The sequence below is a fragment of the Centroberyx gerrardi genome, chromosome 1 (genome assembly GCF_048128805.1).
Source record: "Centroberyx gerrardi isolate f3 chromosome 1, fCenGer3.hap1.cur.20231027, whole genome shotgun sequence".
Lineage (NCBI taxonomy): Eukaryota > Metazoa > Chordata > Actinopteri > Beryciformes > Berycidae > Centroberyx > Centroberyx gerrardi.
In genome coordinates, this window is record NC_135997.1 from 19,252,844 (window position 1) to 19,274,521 (window position 21,678).

A 21,678-nucleotide genomic window follows, 5' to 3' on the forward strand; every position below is an offset into this window, starting at 1 on the left:
AGTCATAAGAGAGATTTTTAAGCACGAGAAGAGAGGGTAATTCTCAGTGACATCCGGGAGGTGTGCTTGCCGCATGTTTGTTTTTATCAGAACACACCTTTGCTCTGCCAAGAAAATTTTGCACCTTCATGCCAAAATGTTGGCTTGGTGAGTGCACATTGCAATCTCATCTTGACTAGAGTCACAGACTTAACTGGCATGGAATGGGCGGGTGAGTGATGCAAAACATCCAGCTCATTCTCCTAAAGGTAGTCATTCTCAGACCACACAAAGTAGCCACCCGGCCATTCCAGACCCCAAAACCACAAAAAAGCCGGCATCATCACTATGAACCCCCTTCAGCTGGCCACATAACTCTACACAGCATGCTACTGCTGCTTCCTGTCACAACCACCATTTTGTAAGGATGTCATAGGCCTCTCCACACAATGACAAACAGTGGGCACAAGGACAAAGGCAGCAGTGACAGTTTAAGGTAATGGGTATGCAGCCGACAGCTTGGGAATGACATCCTGACGTGTCATCCCGAACATCCGGAGAATCCCCCCCTCCCACGTTCCCGGTCTATGTCCTCACCTACGGACTTAGGATGGCCCAGGAAATTCCATGGCTCTTCAATTTGTTGTCGGTGGGGCTCCCTGTTCTCTTATTGATGGGTTTCTAGGTCAGCAGGCCTTTGTGGCTTTCAGCAGGCCCCACAAAGACTCCCAGATGGGCCCTCTCAAGATGGGGCCTATTGTGGCTGTGTTTCTATGGGAGCCTTACAAATGGAACCTCCAGGAGTCATTAGGCTGTCGAGGCGGGGGGTAAGGGGAGGGTGGGGGGACGGGGGGGTATAGGAGCAACAGGGGGTGGGGGAGGGTCATATCTTTGAGGTAGATCAGTCACTCTGGACAGTCATGGGATGATTTTTCTTTTTTTGCTTATTTTGACTAAGGTTTAGTAAGGGGTGGGAGGTGGGGGACGCCTCTACTTAATTTGCCTTTGAACAGGAGAGTGGGAGTGCGAAAGTCCTGAATCATATCTGCTAAAGCTGCAGGGGGAGGAGATAAAAAATATCTAGGTCAGAATGTTTTCCCCCTTTTATGACTCTTTGGACTACAGAGTCTTTTATTATTGCTACTAAGCACCTCAATTGCATTTAGGCTACATTTTGCTATACTTTCTCATTGCATGTCTTGTAATTATACTAGGGCTTAAATATGTTGTATTTGTCCAACTATAAGGCCTGATTGTTCAGTCACAGCGTGAATCATAATGGACCAAAAAACTTTCTATCAAATTGTCCCTTATCGTCTACTACATCAACAAAATTCAAACTTTGGTTAAAATTCTTATTCAAAGCACATCTGAAAGCTGTGAAAAAACGCCACATATGTGAGACAATTTGTTCAAATTTTATAGTAATTATCATGAATGCATTTAGGGAAAAATACATTCACCTCAGTTAATGGAACGCAACCATACATGGTCAACCTAATAAGAGCTAGCAAGCTTTGTTCCTTCTCTTATAAAAACACAAGAGATGAGAGATCTTCAGACAGCAGCCATACTGGGCTGATCCCCCTCTGGTTGACAAATCTGGGTGGACAGCTCAAGACACATCAAAGGCAGACAACGACCAGTCTGATAATTTTATGTCTGTGTCTCACAAACAGGCCATCACAGCTAAAGGGGGAGACTGTAGGAGACGACCGCCTGAAACTAACACAAACAAATACACACTCCAAACTCCCCCGCACACGCAACAAAACAGACACACGGACAGCGCACGCACACGCACGCACACACACGCACACACACACACACACACACTCACAACACGCCACTCTTTTGGAGACAAACACAAGAGAGTGCGCACACACATTTCACCTTTACTGTGTCTCTCATTACCAGATGAAACCAACCGTACATTGATTCAGAAAATGGAAGGGAAGAACGCATTAGTGTGTAATCACTGACTCCTGCATCGATTGGGGGGATGAATTAAAGGGCAAAGCAATATCATCAGTTGGTATAGGCCTTGGCTACACACAAATTACAGCTTCAAGGGGAAACACGACTACCTTAACCTTACTGTCTACCAGTGCATATAGCCTAGCCTATGATGAATGATAATAATAATAATAATACAGTGGAAGACATTTATGTCCCTAGAAAACCACATTTGCTTTGAATGTAATACCGCAACTTCTATAATACATCTGGGGATGAGCATATTAATTAAGGCTCACAGTAGAAGTGTGAACACCTGGGATTCTAACCAGTGACCCTCAGGTCATTAGTCTATTTGCCATTCTGCTAGAGAGTCCCACACTGTAATCACAAAGAGCAGACAAATATATCACATACTATAGCATGCTGTAAAGTGCAACTGAATTCAATTGAGGGAACGTGTTGGATTTTTGGTTGGATTATGAATAGTAGGCTACATCTTGTTGATTCGTTAATGCAGCATCATTCCAGACCTACAAAACCAGGAGTTAAGTAGTATCTACAGCTGATGACTCCAATGCTTAACAAAACTGTAGCATATTAGTGTCTTCCTGGCTACAGTTTTTAATATGCCATATGATGTAGCCTCCTGGACACCAATGTTGTGTTCCTTCAGTCAATGTCAATCAAAGCAACAGTTAACAGTGTTTCACTACTGTAAGGTTTCCTCCATCGCTCCACCCAAAGAAAGAGGTACTCAAAACAGACCTTTCACCACAATGAAAACAAACATCAAAATTGCTCAAAAAGCCTACGATGATGAGGCTAATTGTAGTTCAGTCGGAGTCAATTGTTTTCTGTTATACAGTGTTGGCTGTGTAAACTGAGGTGTATTTTTTACTCAAAATGAATCTTCACAATTACCTAGGGACCCAGAAAACAAGACTTTTGGGTAAGATAACTAGATAACAATTAGCCAATAAATATACTGCATCTGCTATACAAATAAAGATATGCTAAACATCTGCTATCAAATTAAAAATTGCTTGCTTCATTTGATAATTGTAAGGCTCACCTATGAGAAGTAGTGTTCCAACTGCTAACCCTCCACCTGTTTGTGAAGACAAACAAAACAATAATATCACTGTAGCACATAACACAGATATAGTTGTTCCCTCAAGACACAGGTTACAGTAGGCTTAATGGCTTTATGTTGAATAAAAGAAGGCAGGTTGAACAGAGTGCTTATGTTGGGTTGCAGTGAGTTTCAGTGGCGACTGGTGAGCAACATGTAAAGTTTAGCTGCAAGCTAGCTAAGGTACAAGCATGTTTAGCCATAGAGACTAAGCATATAACAGGTTCATAAAGATGGAAGCTATAAGTTTGCTCTCATCTGACTCTCCCACCACACTCCACAGTGAACCCAACACCAGACATTTGCTCCACAGGTATAAAAAAAAGTAATGGCATGAAACCAGGGGTTTCATCAGGTTTCTGTTGCAGTGTTGTCACACTGTTGCCCTTCAGAGCTCCTTAGAGATCCCGCTATAAAGGGGCAGGCGAATTCAAATGTTAATAACTCTGACAGTTTTGCTGCAAGAGACAAAACACTTGCACCAGAAGAAAGTAGTTGAAAGTAATAGTCCTTGTCAGACATGAGATTCATATAGGATTACTTTTCATGAGCATCTCTGAGCTCATGGTATGTATGTACTACCCAGGGGTGCAACATTTACGTCTGTAGGATGAGGGGGCAAGAGTGGCCAAAAAGTAGGCCTATACCCCATTTGGATACCCAAAATGTCTTGCTATTTTGACCATACGTAAAAAAAAAAAAAAAGGTCTAGAAGCTGTCAAGAGTGTCCCCAAACATATTGGGGGTATATATATAACATCCTATTTATCCAGGATGGGGATCATTTTGTTTAAGCTCATTTTAAAGATTTCCAATGGATTTCCCCCTGTAGAATGATTAGGGTTTGTTTACACTCTTATTTTTCCCTGAACACTTGGAGTGTGTATTGTTTGAGCCCAATCTACAAGCTTAATATCATACTTCCTCATTAAACATTTGCAAAGGCATGTACTGCAATTGCACAGAAACTATACAATCTAGAGACTTCACTTTTGTAGCATGGCAAATTTGTAATATAATGAGGCAGAGTGCAGCTTGCATGCCCCCCAGGTATAGACCTATCTCTAGAAGGAGTGCTGATCCAGCTTTATCACACCCACACACTCACACGAGTTGTGTCCTGCTCCTCCCTGTGCTCAAGGCATGCCAAATGTGTTCCATCCATGTGTCACTACAACTTGTGATACAAAACTTTTGATGCCCACTTTTATCTTATTGGTCAAGTCGTAACTACTGGACAAAACTGTCATTATATATCTATTAGTAGGCCTTTGGGGGCCTTGAAAGTCATGAACAGGGTTTTCCAATTCTGACAAGACATCTCATCAAAAAAAAAAAAAAAACCTGACATGAAATTTTGATTATAACATTTACCTGAGGAAATATAAACCAATCTCAAAACTCTTGGACCATTTTGGTCACTTCTAACTGGCCTAAATATACAGTCAGCTGGAGTGGAGAAAGCTGTCTTTGAGCTATCAGCATAAAACTTTACCTGATAAAACTCTCAACAACTTAAAACAAGGTAGCTTTCCTTGGGCTGGGGAACAATGCAATACAGATTTTGAATTGGCAGCCTTTTCAAGTTTGTGAACAGGGCCCTAAAATGCTTACAATTTGTAGTAAACTAGCCACAATGCTAGCTCCTCCACTTTTATAACATAATTTATATTTTACCATGAGAATTCGACATTTGTGAATATAAATAATTTCCCAAAGCAAGATTCAATGTCTGATGTCTTTCATCTGGAGGTGAGCACAGCATTGGCAGTTTAAAATGGACTTTATGGGTGGAATGTGCAGAATCCACAGCATCAGCCTGTCCTGTCCCACTGCTCCAAAACCTCCCATTCTGTGTCAGTGGAGCGGGTCGACTGTATCATGGTTGTTAGATTTCCCCTTTAAGACATGCAGTATCAAAACACTTCAAGCTTTCTAACTAACTTCACTATATCTAACGTTACACTGATAAATATTGTCGCTAAGTAACGCTAGCTACACAGGCTATATGTCAATAGCAGACTGACCGAGCAAATAGTCGAGTGACGTGACACCCGTCGAAACTATAAGCTGTCCATTTTGAACCGAGGGTCTGGTGCCAGGTATCGAAACTAACTTGCTTCTTGTTTTCTTCTGAAAACTAGTAGCACTGAACGGCGAGCGTTCAACTGAGAGTTTACCCACACTCTTCATGGGAGCTGCCATGCTGCTTGTAACGTGGTGACGCTTGTCGGTGTTTTGGAACGTCTTAGCCAATCAGAGATGGATTTGCTAAGAGTCGACCAATGAGAGCAGCGATTGTTGCGGGGCGGCGTGTGGGAGCTGTCAGAAGGAAGTTCCAGTTGTCATGGTAAGTGCACCGGGGCATTGAATCAGACAGTGAATAGGTGAGTAAACTCAGTTGATTACCGTAGCCACTCTCGCTGTAAGAATGTTCCTGCTTTCTACAGAAACGTGAACTTGATGATTCTGGTTACTATCTGCATTTCTGTCCCACATCTTGCTAATGCCGAACCAACCAGCCGACAATCTCATGCCTCTGAAAAATCGTCTGACGCCAGTCTCTGTGCGATTACAGACATGACCTTGCTGGTGTATTGCATAGTATTACATAAACTAAATCAGCTGCTTTATTTACAAACACAGTTCATGTCTACTTCTTGAACGAATAGAGAAGAATAACAGATTACACGTCGTTGTCCACTCTCGCATCATAGCCTACTTAATAGTTTGTTCATTATATTTAGTAATAGTTACCCACACAGCAACTACATAGGGATGGTGAATGATTAGTGATATGAGATGAGACAAACCATTGAGTAGTTTGAGAGCAGCTATTTCTATTCTATTCTATTCTATTCTATTCTATTCTAGTCTAATCGAGTCTAGTCTATATCTATTCTGTTCTGTTCTATTCGTCATGGCCTTGTCTACAGACAACATGAATGAATCTGAATCTGTCAAAACGTATCACATACAGTAAGCTACATCTTTAGGTCATGTAGGCCTAGTCTTATGTAATGTAATAACTAGGTCATGGATGGCAGTGGTGAAATGGTATCATGATATAGACTGGCTTCATGTGCCTGCGCACGTGTATATTGGGTGTTTGGGAGGGTCAAATAGGTATTAAGATGCAAGATTTGTTATTGTTGGAGAACATTCCTCATCAGCAGCTCTAAATTGCATATGTACTGTAACTGATGTATTTATGGTTACGTACACTGCAGTCATTTTAAGTGAATGTCAGTGTAAATCCCTTTGCATCATTTCCCTAATCACATTCGGCTTGGAGAACTCGAAAGGTGTAAAAATGAGGGGAAGACTACAAGCAGAGAGAACACCGAACACAGAAACCAGGACTAGCTGTGGATAGGTCAAGTGGTGAGCACCAGCATCCCCTGACTGGTGCTCATGGCCTGAGCATTGTGAATAATGGTTAAAGGTTAATGAGCGCTAGGCCTAAATTGGATAATCCCTACACAGGGAAGGTAGCAATGAACCAGTGAGGCAGTGAGTACAAGCTGATAATGAACCTGCTGGTATCTTTGTTTCCAAACTGATATAGATACACATTTTTTAATTAGAAATACCGCCAGTACTGACAAGATTGTTTTGGGGTTTTTTACCCCCAAGACATAGGCCTACTGGATCATTTTCTGAGCTAGTTATAGTAGTCTACTCTTTGAACAGGAAAATGGCTAAATGATTTACTTTAGGGCAAAAAAAAATTATATCCATATTTTTGTATTTGTCTCCATTTTGAGTATTAGCCTATACTGTTTTACAGCTGCATCAATAATAGTGGAGATTTTACCACTGTTAAAAAAGGAAGTTTGATTTCAGTAATTACATTGTATGTGTTGTTTTACATAATTTGGATTTACAGTTGTCCAGAATGGATTAGATCTAAATTATATAATATAATAACTATATATAGAATTCATTATTATACTAATATACAAATACCAATGGTAAAAATAAAATATGGCCCTATTTTACAACACAAAATCAAGACATATTTTTGAGAATTGCAGTAGTTGCAGTATTGCAATAGTAGAAACTGTTTCTCAAGACAGTCAATCAGATTTTGGCTGCTTTAGTGTATGGTGACGTCCCCAACAGTAACCAAGCCTAAAATGCTTTGAATTGATATGTGAGTAAATAAATGAGATCCTGCACTGAATATGGAATGCAATGCAGCTCACTGCTCAGCGGCTAACAGATGATGAAAACCTCTTATAGCCTACACATACTTCACAAACTCAGATTGAACTGTCAGAGTAGGTCAGTCGCTGGTAGGCGAATCACCAATCTCTAAGTAAGAATGTCCACTATTAATACTGTTTGATGGTTGATTGATCAGAGTAATCCCTAAGACAGCTGCAGCAGAGCCTTGTGCAGCAGGGATTGGCCAGGGGCTGAGGCAGCACAGGATACAGTAATGCTCCAGAGGAAGCAATCGCCCAACTGCTCACTTTACAAATGCTCTCAGCAGAGGCAGTCCTGTTGTTTTGACAGCACTGTTGAGTTTTACATGTGCTGACAGGAGACCAAGGGAATATATCATGACTGACAACGCTGGGCATTGTGGAAAGCCTATAAGAGACAAATAAGAGGCTCTGACTGACCTGCATCTCAGAAGGAGGATAGCCTGCTTCAGCAGTGAACATGTGGGATGCTCGAGGTCATTACAGTGGAAAGTTTCACCTCATCTACTGTACAGTGCCAGTCACCTAATTTCCACTACTCTTAAATCCCAATTTAACCCCTGGGCACAATACAGCACAATTCAATGTGTGGCAGTGTAAACACGGCAGCCTAATTTTACAAAAATAACATCTTTTCCCCTTTTTTCAATGTGTCATCTGTCCATGTGTATTTTTCTGCAATGTTAGTTTTATCAGTCTCTGTATCTGATTGTGCTATATAATGGCAGCAGTCATAACATGTCAGACTTTTCCTGGTCAGATTGTTTTGGTTTCTTCAGTCTAATTCTGCCAACAGTGTGGAACTGGGAGAAGCAGTAGACGTCTTGTGTCCGGGGGATGCGAGATTATCATCAACATGCACCACATTTGTTTTGTTAGCGTTGAAAAGAAAGTTATATTCTAAGGGTAAAAGTACAATAAGACTAGGATGGGTTTTGTACTCGGCATTGCTAATTTTGACCAAGGATTTGACTTTTTCCATTCCATGGTTTGAATAGCTGTGTTTTGGCTGGATGTCCAACAGCTGTTGTGTGAAACACAAGAGAGCCATATTTAGCTTAGCCTTTAAGATATCTCTACAATGAAAAAGGCTATAGAAAAAAATATATGCACGGTTGAAATGAGAAGTAAACCTAGACTAGTCTTCCATATCGTAGGCTTGCATTTCAGTTGAGGTGTCTGTCATTAGCTAGTGGCTTTGTTATGAGCTGTTCAGGGCAAAACACAAACTCTTTTGTGAAACTGATACAACACCCGATAAGATCTCTCAACTCTCTCAACACCATGCCAGCACCACACATACGCCTGTGGTCAATACAATAAAGCTTAGTGCCTGATTTTCCATTCAATGCAATTGGCAGGGGACTCAGTCGGCCCACACTTCCTTTGAATTCATAGCAGTTGTATTCATATCACTTGGCCATTATTTGCTCTGGCTGACCCATTGATTGTAGGTTTAAACCCTAGCTCCTCAAATAGTAACCTTGCTCAGCTGTTTCACGGCTGTGTTGCCGTTAGCAACAATGAAAAGAGCAATATGGAGATCAGTCGCTTCAATAAAGCCTCTGATAGAAAGCAGGCCTAGTGGAGAGAAGTATTGGTCTGTGACTGGGACTTTTACATCTGTCACTCTCCATCCAGACAGGTGTCTGTGTCTAAATCAGCAGGATTATCTCTGATTGGACTGATAGTTGCAAACAGACCCCCCTGGTTGCCAAACCTCCCCCTTTTTATAGCTCACATTAAGATCAAATCAAGCTCTGCACAACAGGACTAATGCCCCACCCTCCTCTGCCTTCTGCTGCCCAGAGGAAGACATCAGAGGTGGGATTCATTCCCTCTCTGGTCCTGCCTGCTCCTCCAGACTCCCTTCCATCTGGGATCCTCAGGGAGAAGAAGCATATCTGACAAGGGGCTTGTAAGCCTCTTAGCCCCCCTGTTGCCCAGCTCTCTCTCAGCCCATGTTTTCCTAATTTAGGTGTGTAAGGAGTCTACTGCAAGGCCCTTGTGAGCTGTTTGGATTGAGATCCTCTTTGTGGTTCTAACAGACTGGGCATGTATATCAATTAGCACTACCAGACCAATGGCAGGCCCAAATCTCTAGAGACAAGGAGCAGTGATTCTTATCCGAATCTTTCCTTATGGCCTTAATAATGTATCTTTAATTGGGTATCAATTTTGCTATGCTGTTATCGGGGTCACTTTCTTAATTCCTTTTTTGTTTACTTTCCCCTCATTAGCTGGAATTCCATCCAAGCATTTTTATGTAAATTATCAAATCATGGATCGAATTAGAAAAGCTGTATGGAAATGTCAAATTTCTATAAAATATCCTCAATATTGTTAAAAACTTTTTATGCTCACTTGAAGCAGAAAAGTTTTTTGTCAGTGAAGAACTAACACACTGGAAATGCTTTTATCGAATTAATAATGGCATTAGCAGTAGTTATCTGTCCACCACAACCTTCCAGAAGTGTCATACGTGTTGTCGCTCGCATGTATTAGCCATCAGTCATAGTTGTATGGCCTTTTGTTTAAACATTAGAATACTGGCAAGTGCATTTCCTTATTTTCGTCTTCAGGAAGCATCAAATATGGCCAACATTATCTGAAATGAAAGAACAATAACAACTGGTGGGCCAATGCTTATCCATTCTTGACAGACTATTTCCATTTTCTCGTGGATCATGTGTGTTTTCTTGACATAGCAACATTCAGGAAGGCTATTTATTCATGTCAGCTGATGGAAATACACGAGATTCACGTTTTGTTGTTTGCGACATTTCAGGAGTTCACTCGAAATTCTCTTGACGGCTGGATGGAAGCATCTAGTGATACCAGATGGATACACATTCCCACTACTTCTGCTCTATCGTGGGTTTTTTTGTTGATATTGCAAAAATTTTCAATTTTGATTCAGCCGCTTGTGATTGCTGAGGAAGTGTGGCCCGAGTGAATGGGGCTCCCCTAGTAAGAGGATCACAGAGTTAAACACACAACGGGGTGTTTCCATCGGCAGCTATTCATTTGGGATCCCCCTGTCCTCCCCTCTGCAGCGCTGTGCCGTGACCATGGGAGGCCGCTGGCCACAGATGGTTGTGCAGAGAGGGCTGCGCTGACTTTCTTTGTTTTCCCATGAACATGTTTGGCGTGTAATCCTGGATTAACAGAGAGACTTTGTGTTAATTTACAGCTGTAATGCAGCATTCAATTAATGTTAGTACTACCCAACACACACACACACACACACTGGGTATTAGGGGCAAGAGATAGTGTGGGTTGCTCGACTCTCTACTCAGGGGAATTAGAGGTAATAGAGATCCAATCAGAGGTCTCTGTGGATGTCCAGCTCATACTGAATCCCAAATGAGCCACCATAGCTCACACACACACACACAAACGCTTTCTATGAAACACATAGGTGACACTATTGTTTGTGCGCACACTCACATCACACTGCACGCACCCACACACACACACTATCAATGACAGAGGGTGCCACAGAACACTAGGCGGCTGCATATGGACTCTCTCTTGATATCAGTCACTGGCCGTGTGATCTTGTTATGCAAAGTCCCTTAATCCCTACCTATGATGAATGCACACAGGAATGGAGGAGGAGGTGGGGGTGGGGGGGCTGAAACAGAGATATGAGGGCAGCTGTATGGGAGGCTGTCCACTGTGCCTTTGCGAATGAGCGCTGTAATGACGGCGAAGATTCCTGATCCCAGTAGAAGGAAGAGCACATCTGAGATCATGTGTCTGAGAGTGCATTACAGTGCCGCAAATGGAGGGCTGCTGGAGGAGGAAGATGAGAACCAGACAAATAGAGCCGAACGTGTCGCCTTAGCGCAGACCCGAGATTCACATTAACCTTTAGACCACTTGCTTCCCAACAGAGGAATTATAGGGCCAGAGGTGTTATTGTACCAGCTGGGGGAGGACTGAGACCATACAGTTCCCGTGGAAGAGAACAAGAGACCGGAGCAGGTCCGTGGCTGGAACGGGGCACTTCAATTGGGCCCTGCGCTGTGCATATATATATGTCCCCTTCCACCTGCTTGCGCATTGTCATTCACAGCGGTGGCGAAAAACAGAGGGTTGCCGGGGGTGATCAAGGGACAGAGGGGAGAGCGGGGTAGTAGCACACGGGGAGGTGAAAGGATGAAGTCCGGGGTTTTTTTGGATCAGAGAGGTTGGGGAGTGGGCCAAAGAGATGAATCATGCTAGGGATGAAAGAATAGATAGAGGGTGTAATAGGTGGAATGTAGTTGGCATGAATGATGGAGCATAGCATGTGTGTGTGTGTATGTGTGTGTGTGTTAGGAGGGGGGTAATGGGATTAGGGGTAACACCTTTGGCAGGGCCGGGAGAGCCACCTGACACCCGGTCTGTTGGGGACCTGGGGAGAGCGGGGGGAGTGGGAGGAGGTGGTGGGGTAAGGGAGGAGGTGGTGGGGCAAGGGAGAAGTTGGGGGTCTAATCCGTGTCCATCTTTGGGAAGTCATTCCCAGAGCTCTGCGGATTTGGGGCTTTGGTTTCCGCTCTGCTTGCTTTGGTTAATAATACCCTGGGAGGGATAGAAGACATGGAGAGAGAGAGAAAGAGACAGAAGGAATAGGGAAGAGAGAGAAAAAGAAGATTTCTTTACCCTGTGGTGGACTGGCAGGACAGGGGCCTAAGCCAAAAAAATGTTTTGAAGTGTAGACTAACTCCTGTACCTGGGTGTGATATGAACTTCTCATGATATACAGCATTAATCCTGCCTAGTTCATTATTGTGCCAATATGTATCTATATCCTCTAAGCCACGCTGTATCTATACCTTCTAATCTTATAGCTTCAATCTCTTCTGTGTATGTATGTTCATGTGGGTCTGCATCCATACTGTGCATGACAGTGTGTAAAGATTGACTCACTTTCTTCTGCCCGTCCGGCAGGTTGCAGCCTGAGTAAAAGTCAATAGTCTGAGTGTTGCAGTGATGTTTGCTCAGAAGACACACTGTTATAGTCAGTGTGTGTGTGTGTGTGTCCGTTTGGGTGGGGGGGCTCATTGTGTTTCTATGGTGCTGACAGAAGTTGATAACCGCCCTGATGATTCTGGTTGTAGTGGAGGCAGCACAGTGTCAGTGACTAGCTGTAGACAGTATGGAGCTGCTTGGCTGGAAGTGTCACAGCTTCTGTGTTTGTCCATCACCTGAGAGCAAGGTGTTGATTGGGCCATCCTACGCAGGATCAAAGTTCAGGGCGGTTTTCTGGTGTGAACTGGCTGCTGAGCCCCTGAGAATGAAACACCAGGGAATGTGCCATCTTAGCATTAGGCCAACTGTGACAACCTTGTCCACACCTTTAGAAATTAAACCCTGAAGAGCTTTTGTTTTTAGAAATCCTGCAAAAGACATCGGCCTACACTAACTGGAACAGATACTATATGGCTTCCTCACCACTGTATGATGCATTTTATAACTATATAGTATCCATATGGTGCTGGAGGCCTAACTGATGATTGTGCTTTGTGACTGCAGGTGGAGATGTTCCGCCAGGTGCTGGGGAAGACCTTTGGGTTTGTGGGCTACACGATCCAGTACGGCTGCATCGCCCATTGTGCCTTCGAATACATTGGAGAGTTGGTGGTGGTCCGTATTTACTGAGACTACATTGTTAATGAGTGACTACATGTCTCCACATTCATATCAGTCCTTCGAGTTGGAGTAGAAATAACTGTTGCTGTGTCATTCATTTGGCAGTGCTCCGGTCCGTCCATGGAGCCCACCATCATCAACCATGACGTCGTCTTCTCAGAACGGCTGAGCCGTCATCTTTACAGAATAGAAAAGTGGGTTTCATTTTATGCGTTCACATTCAATATGCAAAGAGGGCAACCGGCAACCATGTTGGAATATGTATTAACATTTTACTATTTACATTTTTGATGTACCATGAGATGTCAAGCATTATTAATGATTTAATGCACACTGAATTGTTGCAAAGTAAGTGACGGTGTTTCTGTTTTCTTTCAGGGGTGATATAGTGATTGCAAAGAGTCCATTTGATCCACATATGAACATTTGTAAAAGGGTCATTGGGTTGGAGGGTGACAAGGTCTGCACAAGTACCCCCTCAGATATATTCAAGACCCACACATATGTGAGTATGTATGAGTTTATAACATAAAAGGCCACATTTGTTGAAAGAGTCTAGCTTTTCAACTATTTTTTCTTATATATCCTTTCATTACCTACTTTACCAAGTAAGGTTCCTGGTGGCAGTTTTACCTTTCAGCCGTCAACAACCACAACTCAGAGAGGAGTCTCTTTGGAAGAGAAAGGTTAAAAGGATACAGTGAAGTAGTGAATGAATGAAGGATTAGTTCACAACAAAACACTTGATAGTTTGTTTCACACTCTACTAAAATGACAGCCAGAATCTCCATGCATAATGCAAAACCGCCTCCGAGTTTGTCTTTGGTCTTCTTTGTGTGTGTACTCCAGCCTATAGACCATTGTAGTTGTTTACATTTTAGACCACACACATCCATTTTGTGTCATTGGTCAAAATATCAGCTTTTGACAACACCTATATTTCCTCAGAACAGTGATAAAACCAGAGAGTGAGCAGGGGTTCTGCCGGTGAAACCACTGTCATTGCTTTTCTATTACTACTCTCCCCAACGCCCACAGCTCAGGCCTGCAATCTCTCTGAAGCCTGTTAGAGTTAGTGCCAGCCGAATGGACAGACTGATGGGTGGGCGGAGGTGTGTGTGTGTGTGTGTGTGTGTGTGTGTGTGTGTGTGTGTGTGTGTGTGAGTGTGAGTGCGCAAGTCAAAGGTTGTGTTTATGTTGCATGTTTCTGTATTTATTGTGTATTGTATAGACTTTATGGGTATGCTATTGAATGGGTTCAGCAATACACAGCATAAGGCCAAGCCTATAAGTGTCATTCAGCAAATGAAATAGGAAATAAAAAATGTTTCCTATGCTACAAGCTTCACCTCCACATATAGAGGACTGAACTGGTAATAGGTGCCATCATTGTTGTAGGTTTGATTCATATTCCAGTGGAGCAAAGGTCATGATCATGTAGGCTTTAAGTTTAGATGTAATTTTTAAGCTCGCCACTAGGTGGAGAGCTTCAAAATGATGGTTTGTCTCTCAGGAGGACATATGGGGACAATGTTCATTGACTTCCATTCATTTTAGATGCTCATTCACTTTCATTCTCTTATATCCGTGGCAGTTGCCTGTACCGGTCAGTAGATGGCGCTGTCTCAGTAGTGTTTAGCACATTTCATGCTCTCCAAATCTTCCGAATGGGCCAACTTTTGTGTTTTTAGTGCTTGAGACCGGCTGTCATGAATAAGATATATGTATTAAGGATGGGCCAATCAGGTTTTCTGGAGCCGATACAGATTGCTGATTTTGTAATGGTGTGATCGGCTGATCACCAATCTGATCGCTAATTCAAATGATGCATTTTGACATAGCTGGCCTATCCATATGTAAATAAAATATAGGTTTTATCCAAACATAGTAATTACATGTTAGTGTGTGCTTGATGACTGAGGTGCTTACTCACCTATTGCCACTGGTAGCGCATGAAAGGTTTTGTCAGATATATATATATATAGGTTTTGTCCAATATATTAAACTGGCTGTAAACTATGATCATAGGATGCAAAATTCAAAACACAGTGTCAGAAATGAACTGTCAATATTTATTAACATAAATAAAATATCTCAGATATTTTGAAAAATTGCCAGATGAACAAAATTCATATGCTACTAACATTCTGGCAAATTGGCTCATACTAGCAGCATATGTTTGACTGCTTGAAACTTTTTTTTTATCGGGCAGTTCGAAACGGTGATCGGCCGATCATCAATTACCTGTTTAGAACATTTATCGGCCAATAATGATCGGTGGCCAATTGATCCTTGCACCCCTAATCTTTATATATCATGAGCTGACAGATTGTGGAGTTTATCTGCAGATTTATTGGTATCAGTGATGTTGGTGGTACAGAGTAAGGGTCACATTCTCCAGAGACTTCTCCAATACTCCAGTCTTTTTTAAATATATTTCCTTTTCATCCGAAGTGAGGTGAGACGTTTGCTTGTTCATGGTTGCTTGTGCTTTTCTGGGAATCAATGTGGCGGTGTCAACAAAACACTGATGTCACTGCAAGTCATGGATACGCCTAGACCTATCTCTGTGGTATTTAGGCTGTTTATTTTATGCCAAAAAATACTGATTGTTAGATTGTTAGATTTATTTTTTTATATGGGCGATTCATTTTTATTTTAGGTCTGTTGCTTCTGTTGTAGGCATGTTGTTGGTTGAAGTCTTGGTTGATCAGGCATCCTTATATGAAAAACACGTCACAAGCTTTTCTGAAAACGGGGATCGTTTTTAACAGCAGCCTCAGCTAAACAGGAATCTCAAAACATGTAGCTTTTCCAGTTTAAAAGGTAATTTTGTATTACAAAAAAGAGAGCAAATGATACGTTTTGCATGACGTTGTGGAGATGATGCATTAATGGATGATTTCCTCAGTCAGCTATAAATAGTATTCTGATTAACATACCAGTCTTGAGGAGACTGTGGCAATGCAAAATGTTGAGCTGGGGGTTTGCAGTTTGATCCCCAGTCAAGGTAAAGGCATTGATGCAATGTGGCTGACTGACATCCTAAAAACTCTTTCTAATAGGATACATTGTACACAAGTAAGCTACATCTTTGTTGCATTCATTTTATTAGTCACAATTTTTACATTTACACTTGCTTTTCAAATATAGAAAAGTGGAACAGAGCTGACTGAGTTCCCTAAGCATTCAGAATCAGAAGCAGAAAACACTTTGCCAATATAATAAATGTACCTGAATTTTCCTTGGTGCCTGGTGGGTGGAGGTAGTGCTGAATATGCAGTAGGAATACATTTGCAAATGGAAAACGGTGGCCCTGTTTGAGTTGAGTTCAATATGAAAATAGGTCTGAATGAAAGAAGATGATCACTTATCTCTATCTCTCCTGCTTTCTGTCTGTATTGTTGTGGTTTGTGTGGTGTTGTCCTCAGCTCAGCCTAGATGTTGGGAATTATTGGAAATTGTGAATGTACAATTGATACAGTTGGATTTGATACATTAAGCCATGGATAGGAAGCCATGTGCCATGGAGGGCCGAGAGTCTGCAGGTTTTCATTCCAACCAAAAATGAAACCAGCTGATTTCACCGATTAACACACCTTCAACCAGAGAGGAAGAGCTAATCAGTGAAATCAGCTGGTTTAGTATTTGGTTGAAATGAAAACCTGCAGACTGTCTGCCCTCCATGGCACATGGCTGCCTGTCCCTGCTTTAAGCTGTTATTGGTCAAGATTCACAGACAAAACAGGTGGCAAGCTTGAAACTAACACTAAGCTAGTTTTCACTTATTAAAAACTGGAGGGAAGCCAGGCTGATTGTCACCTTAGGCGTTGAGTTTATTTAATTTAGCCTAATATATGCTTTGCCCTCTTGTTTTTTTTTCGTGGTTGTTGTTGTTTTACCTCCAAGAGCAAAATGGTTTTTCAGGTTTTTTTTTTTTTTTTTTTTTTTTTTCTAGTTTTTTAGTTTTTAGTGTTAATGAAATGGAGGCATTGTGTGACAGCATTTTAGGCAACTGAGAAAATACCCGCTGTTCGCATAAATGTTTAGCCTCCCTCGGGGAGCTTGTATTTGGGAGTATGTATGTGTTTGTGTGTGTGTGCATTAGCGTGGTGTGAGGCATTGTGGGTGGACCTGTGAGAGGGTACAGATGAATTTTGGAAGGCGGTGTTAGACCCTGTCATCACCTCCTCTTCTGCTCTGACAGACAGGCAGGTCCTCTCCGCCCTCAGAGATCCAGCAGCAGACTAATTGCCCTGTCACCTTTTAGGAATCATTTCTGTGTCTGAGCTGTTGTGTCAAAACAATGCCACTTGATCCCTAATATTAAAGCAGAGAGAGAGACGGAGAGAGAGAGAGTTGAAACGTCCGCACACATACTGTACCATGTAGGAAAGATAGAGGAAGCAAGATAGTGAAAGAGCAATTCCAGTATGTATTTAAGGTGAGCATACCTCTCCACCTCAATCATGTTAACATAATGAGCACTGTAATGGTGTGGCTGTTAAACAACACACCTCCGCAGCGAGGTGAGCTCCAGTTTCAGCGCCGCTCCCCGACACGTCTCTCTGACAGGTACACAAAGCCTCGCGCCGGCCCGGCCCGGCCCGGCCCACAACCGCAGAACAGGTTCCATCGCCGCCGTCCATCACATCACAGCCGCCGGCAGCGCTGATCAAAACAAAATACTACAACTGGGCGCCGGGCCCGCTTCTCTGGAAATCTGTGTGGTTGGAAACAACGTCGATTGATTACAGCTTGGCTGGCTGAGCTCATTCTGTTCCAGTGACTCAAGAGGGAATGAGGAGAGAGAGCATATTGATGCCGTCTGTGTCGTGAAATGATAAAATGATTCAAGTATGCCTTCATCACCCTGTCCATCACGGAGAGGCCTCTCCACAGACGCAACCTTGATATACATGCAAGAAATCAAGTGAGGCCCGTGGGGTTACAGCCCAAGGGGACGTTTGCAGGTGCTTGAAACAGCAGTTATCTTTGAGGGAAAGTCAAGGATGGCACATTTTCTGGCCACATTTTTTCAACCATCCAGTTTTAGTTCAGCGGTTTGCCTTTGACTGTTTATATTTTTTTCTCTCTCTTCCACACACCTGCGACCTGCAAGGTGATATGCATAAGCTTTCATTCTCTCTCTGACCACATTATGACAGGTCAGGTTTCAGGCTCCTTCTAAACTAACCACCTCCACTACTCTGAAATACTGCCTGGTTGATCTTTAAAGTAACCTTGTCCTTACTGAGGCTTAAGTTTCTCCATAGGGTAATCTGTTTTATTAGACTAAAAATCAGTGTGTTTTGTTTTGTTTTTGGCAGTTTCTTTATTCACCCACAGATCGATCGGATTGATCGACTTTGTTAGTGGTTTCACTCAAGCCAGATCCTGAAAAGAACTGAGTTAATGTGAAGATGGGTTATGAAAAGATTCCCCCCCTTTTGAAGTAATTAAGTGTGTTTGTTGTGGCTGTCCTTTCTGCAGTAGTTTCACAGGATGATGGGCAGAACGCTTGAAATGTTTGTCTCACACCTCTAAGCTCTTGAATGAGGACAAAGAAAATTATGTTTTTAAGATGGAAGATGAGCAGAAACAGGGGGTTCTGGTTTGGCAGATGACAAACGGTGGTGTTTCTCTTTCCTGTGCTTGGGAGCCAGCATATGTTACCATGTTAATGAGGTGTAATGGTGGGAATCCAGCATGCTGACATATGGTTCTCAGATGACTCCTTTAATGATATTCATTTGTGTCGTCGTTATTCAGCGAGTTGTTTACCTCATGTTAGGTCAACATGTCACTGCCTCGTGATTATGTCACATCATCTGTCTCAATTATCGAATATGAAACGAAACACAGCATCCCACAGTAGAACTAATCAGAGAGCCGGGTGATCGGAACAAGGAAGACGAGGCGAGGCGAAGACATCTGTGACGTCACCTCAGTTTGGATAATATTCTGTTTCTTTATTCTCTTTATCCTCTTTCCTCCAGAGGACTTTTGCCGTTAAAAAGTTAGGCAACACAAAAATAGACTCGCGGATTGTGATGCCCATTATGACAATATAATGTGTTGTTGATCCTGTCTGCACATATAGGGGGGACAGCGTACTTAATTAGGGCCTTGACAAGCCTACTCTCCTAAAGTGATGAGATTAATCATAATTGGTGTCACTGTGAATTAGAGCTCGCTTGGATGACCGCCCCACTGGCAGGTCGGACCGTGGTGGAGACCCTTGGACACTGCTGCTAGCCGCAGCTTAGGCCTCTCTCTCTCTCTCTCTCGCTCTCTCTCTCACTCTCTCTCTCTCTCTCTCTCTCGCTCTCCCTCTCTCTCTCGCTCTCTCGCTCTCTCTCGCTCTCTCTCTATATGCCTGGCTCTCTCAGGCCCCTCTCTGGCTTTGCCCTCCCTGGGTAAGAGGGGCGCAGATCTCAGCCAACAGCCTAATGACCCCGTTTGAAGTTCCTCTAAATCCCCCTCGACCCTGCCCGTTACCCATGACCCCTCTCCTAAGACGGTATGGGGTTAAAGAGGGACAGGGAGGTTGACGTTAAGTTAGGCTGAGGAGGGAGGGATGGCTGAGGCGACTTGGGAGGGGTTAAGGTAGATTCTCACTACATAATAGATGGGGGGCGGGGGGGGGGGGGGGGGGGGGGGGGGGGGGCGCTCACTTCTACATGTAAACAAAGTTAAATTGTGCGATAATCTCTGACAATGGTTTTGTATTTGACTCCATTGTTTTGTGGGGGGAAAAAAATATATTTTTTTCATAGATCGTTTTTCCCTTCTTTTCCCCTGCGGTGATGTTTTCAGGTTCCAAAAGGCCATGTATGGCTAGAAGGGGATAACCTTAGGAATTCCACTGACTCCAGGAGCTATGGCCCAGTTCCCTACGCCCTCATCCGAGGCCGTGTTTGCTTAAAGGTAACAGAGGAGATATAAGCTGGCACACATTTTAACCCCTCAAACAGATTCAGTGGCTGAGTGTATTCATATTGGAAAATTTCGTTTCAATTTCATCGGGAAACCAGTTTTGATGAAACATATATGGGTTCTGACACTGCACTCTTAGGTGTTGAGGTGCTTTCTTTTTCTCTGTCTTTTTTTTTTTTTTTTTTTTGCATGGTCAAGTACGGACATTTGAAACACAATTCAAAGACGTGAGTCAGTTAGAAGTTCAAAGCAAGTCTGTCTGATTGACCAAGGCCTGGACACCATATTGTCTAGCTTTCCATTCTGCTGTGTTGTCATGTCACTGGATGTCATAGCAACCATGACCCTGGAAACAGGTCAGCCAACCTTCTGTCCATCTGATTGGACAGCAGCACTCCACTGGAGGCCCTATTACGATGGCTGACGAAATAACAAGATATTTTACGAAGTCGAACACTTAATTAAAAGCCATATTAGCAAGTGCTTCCAGGAAGTGAGATTGTTAGAATAGTAATGATAAAACACATCACAATATGAAGGGAAGTCGTTTTGTCCTCCTGTTTTAACCCCACGTTTCTCTGTGCCCTTTGTCCTATCCAGCTCTGGCCTCCACATAATTTCGGCACCCTCGACGAAAGCCCAACCGGACGGATCATTAAAACTCAGAGTAACTCGGACTGACTCATACACCGTGTACATATGTTACATTGTTTTTAATCGTTTATAAATAAAGCTCATATTTATTATAAAATGGTTATTCTTTGCCTGCCTACATTTTATTTCATCCCTTTTAATTAATTTGGCTTCGGCCCTGTGTTTGGAAGGTATGTTTTTTGGGGGGAAAAACACTCTGGAGCCATACATAGTTCATCTGCAGGTTGATTTTATTATTTCATAACTTACAAGGCCTTGTCTTCTGGGGCTTACAGTGTGTTGGCTGTAGCTGTGCAGCACCGCAAGAACAGCATTGCGTGAGCAGTGAGTAAAGCTGCGTCTCCATGGAGCTGCTAATGGCAGAGAGTGGGTAGAGGCGAAGACGGGACGATGCTACTCTCTCCACAGGTTTGATGATGGGATCATGCTTTTTTAGGAAAAGGACATAAAAAGAATTATGTTTCCAAAGAATTAAACAACAAATCATACTTAACAGTTCAGATATTTGGATGGTTTATATGAGTTAGTTTATTACTGGTTTATTTGTGGTAGAATTTACATATTTAAGCCTCAAAACCTATTATGTGTTGTACTAGTTCTGAAATACATTTAAAGCACATATCTGCAGGATGTTTGAAGATGTGCTTTCAAAGCAGGGATAAAATGAGATCTACAAACATCAACCTCGGCAAAGACATGTCTCATTCCCTCAAAAAAGACGTTATTAATTTCATGTTTACCCTTTCTTACTCTTATGGCAAAACAAAAGCTCTCTTAGTGTTTAATATTTCATTAGGCTGCCAAGGCAATTGAAAAAATGTTAACATTTCCCATTTAACCATACAATATTAATAAGCACTTAGTAAGGCGACGCTCGCCACTGAATAGATTGTGTGTGTGGAGCCGACCCTTTTGTGTCTCACAGGCAGAGGAAGCGGGATGGTTTGAAAATGTACAAAAGTGACCAGAGGGAAAAACCAAGCTGTTCGTGACATCACATTGTTTCATCACCTCGCTGACTCCCGCAAAAATGCCCGGTCCCCGCTGCCATTTTTCAGGCCCCCGTTCCTCCCGCTCAGACCGTCCTGGACGCGGGGACGTGACAGTACATTCACACACTGAGCTGTGGAAGCTCAGCTGGTCATTCTCCAAGGGAAGAGAGGG

The 21,678-nt window shown here is 42.7% G+C and overlaps 2 protein-coding genes across 3 annotated transcripts in view; one reads left to right on the forward strand and one right to left on the reverse strand.

The window, feature by feature from the left end:
- The window catches only part of elp4 (elongator acetyltransferase complex subunit 4), a 50,543-nt gene extending 45,268 nt beyond the window's left edge, over positions 1-5,275 (reverse strand). The window contains exons 1-2 of the mRNA XM_071907086.2: positions 5,098-5,275; positions 3,011-3,046 (exon numbers count right to left, since the gene is read on the reverse strand). Coding sequence (XP_071763187.1) covers positions 3,011-3,046; positions 5,098-5,275 — 214 coding nt within the window. The remainder of the gene's footprint in view (positions 1-3,010; positions 3,047-5,097) is intronic.
- A 126-nt stretch (positions 5,276-5,401) lies between these two features.
- On the forward strand, positions 5,402-20,901 carry immp1l (inner mitochondrial membrane peptidase subunit 1). 2 transcript variants are annotated; one of them, XM_071907088.1, is made up of 7 exons: positions 5,402-5,457; positions 12,805-12,915; positions 13,027-13,115; positions 13,300-13,426; positions 19,741-19,851; positions 20,461-20,553; positions 20,790-20,901. In XM_071907088.1, exons 2-6 carry the CDS (start codon positions 12,811-12,813, stop codon positions 20,539-20,541), a joined length of 513 nt encoding a protein of 170 aa, XP_071763189.1. In that variant the 5' UTR covers positions 5,402-5,457; positions 12,805-12,810; the 3' UTR covers positions 20,542-20,553; positions 20,790-20,901. The 2 variants fall into 2 exon arrangements, with proteins under 2 accessions (XP_071763189.1, XP_071763188.1); XM_071907087.2 differs by lacking the exon at positions 20,790-20,901 and having other exon boundaries at positions 20,461-20,617.
- The last annotated feature ends 777 nt before the right edge of the window (positions 20,902-21,678 follow it).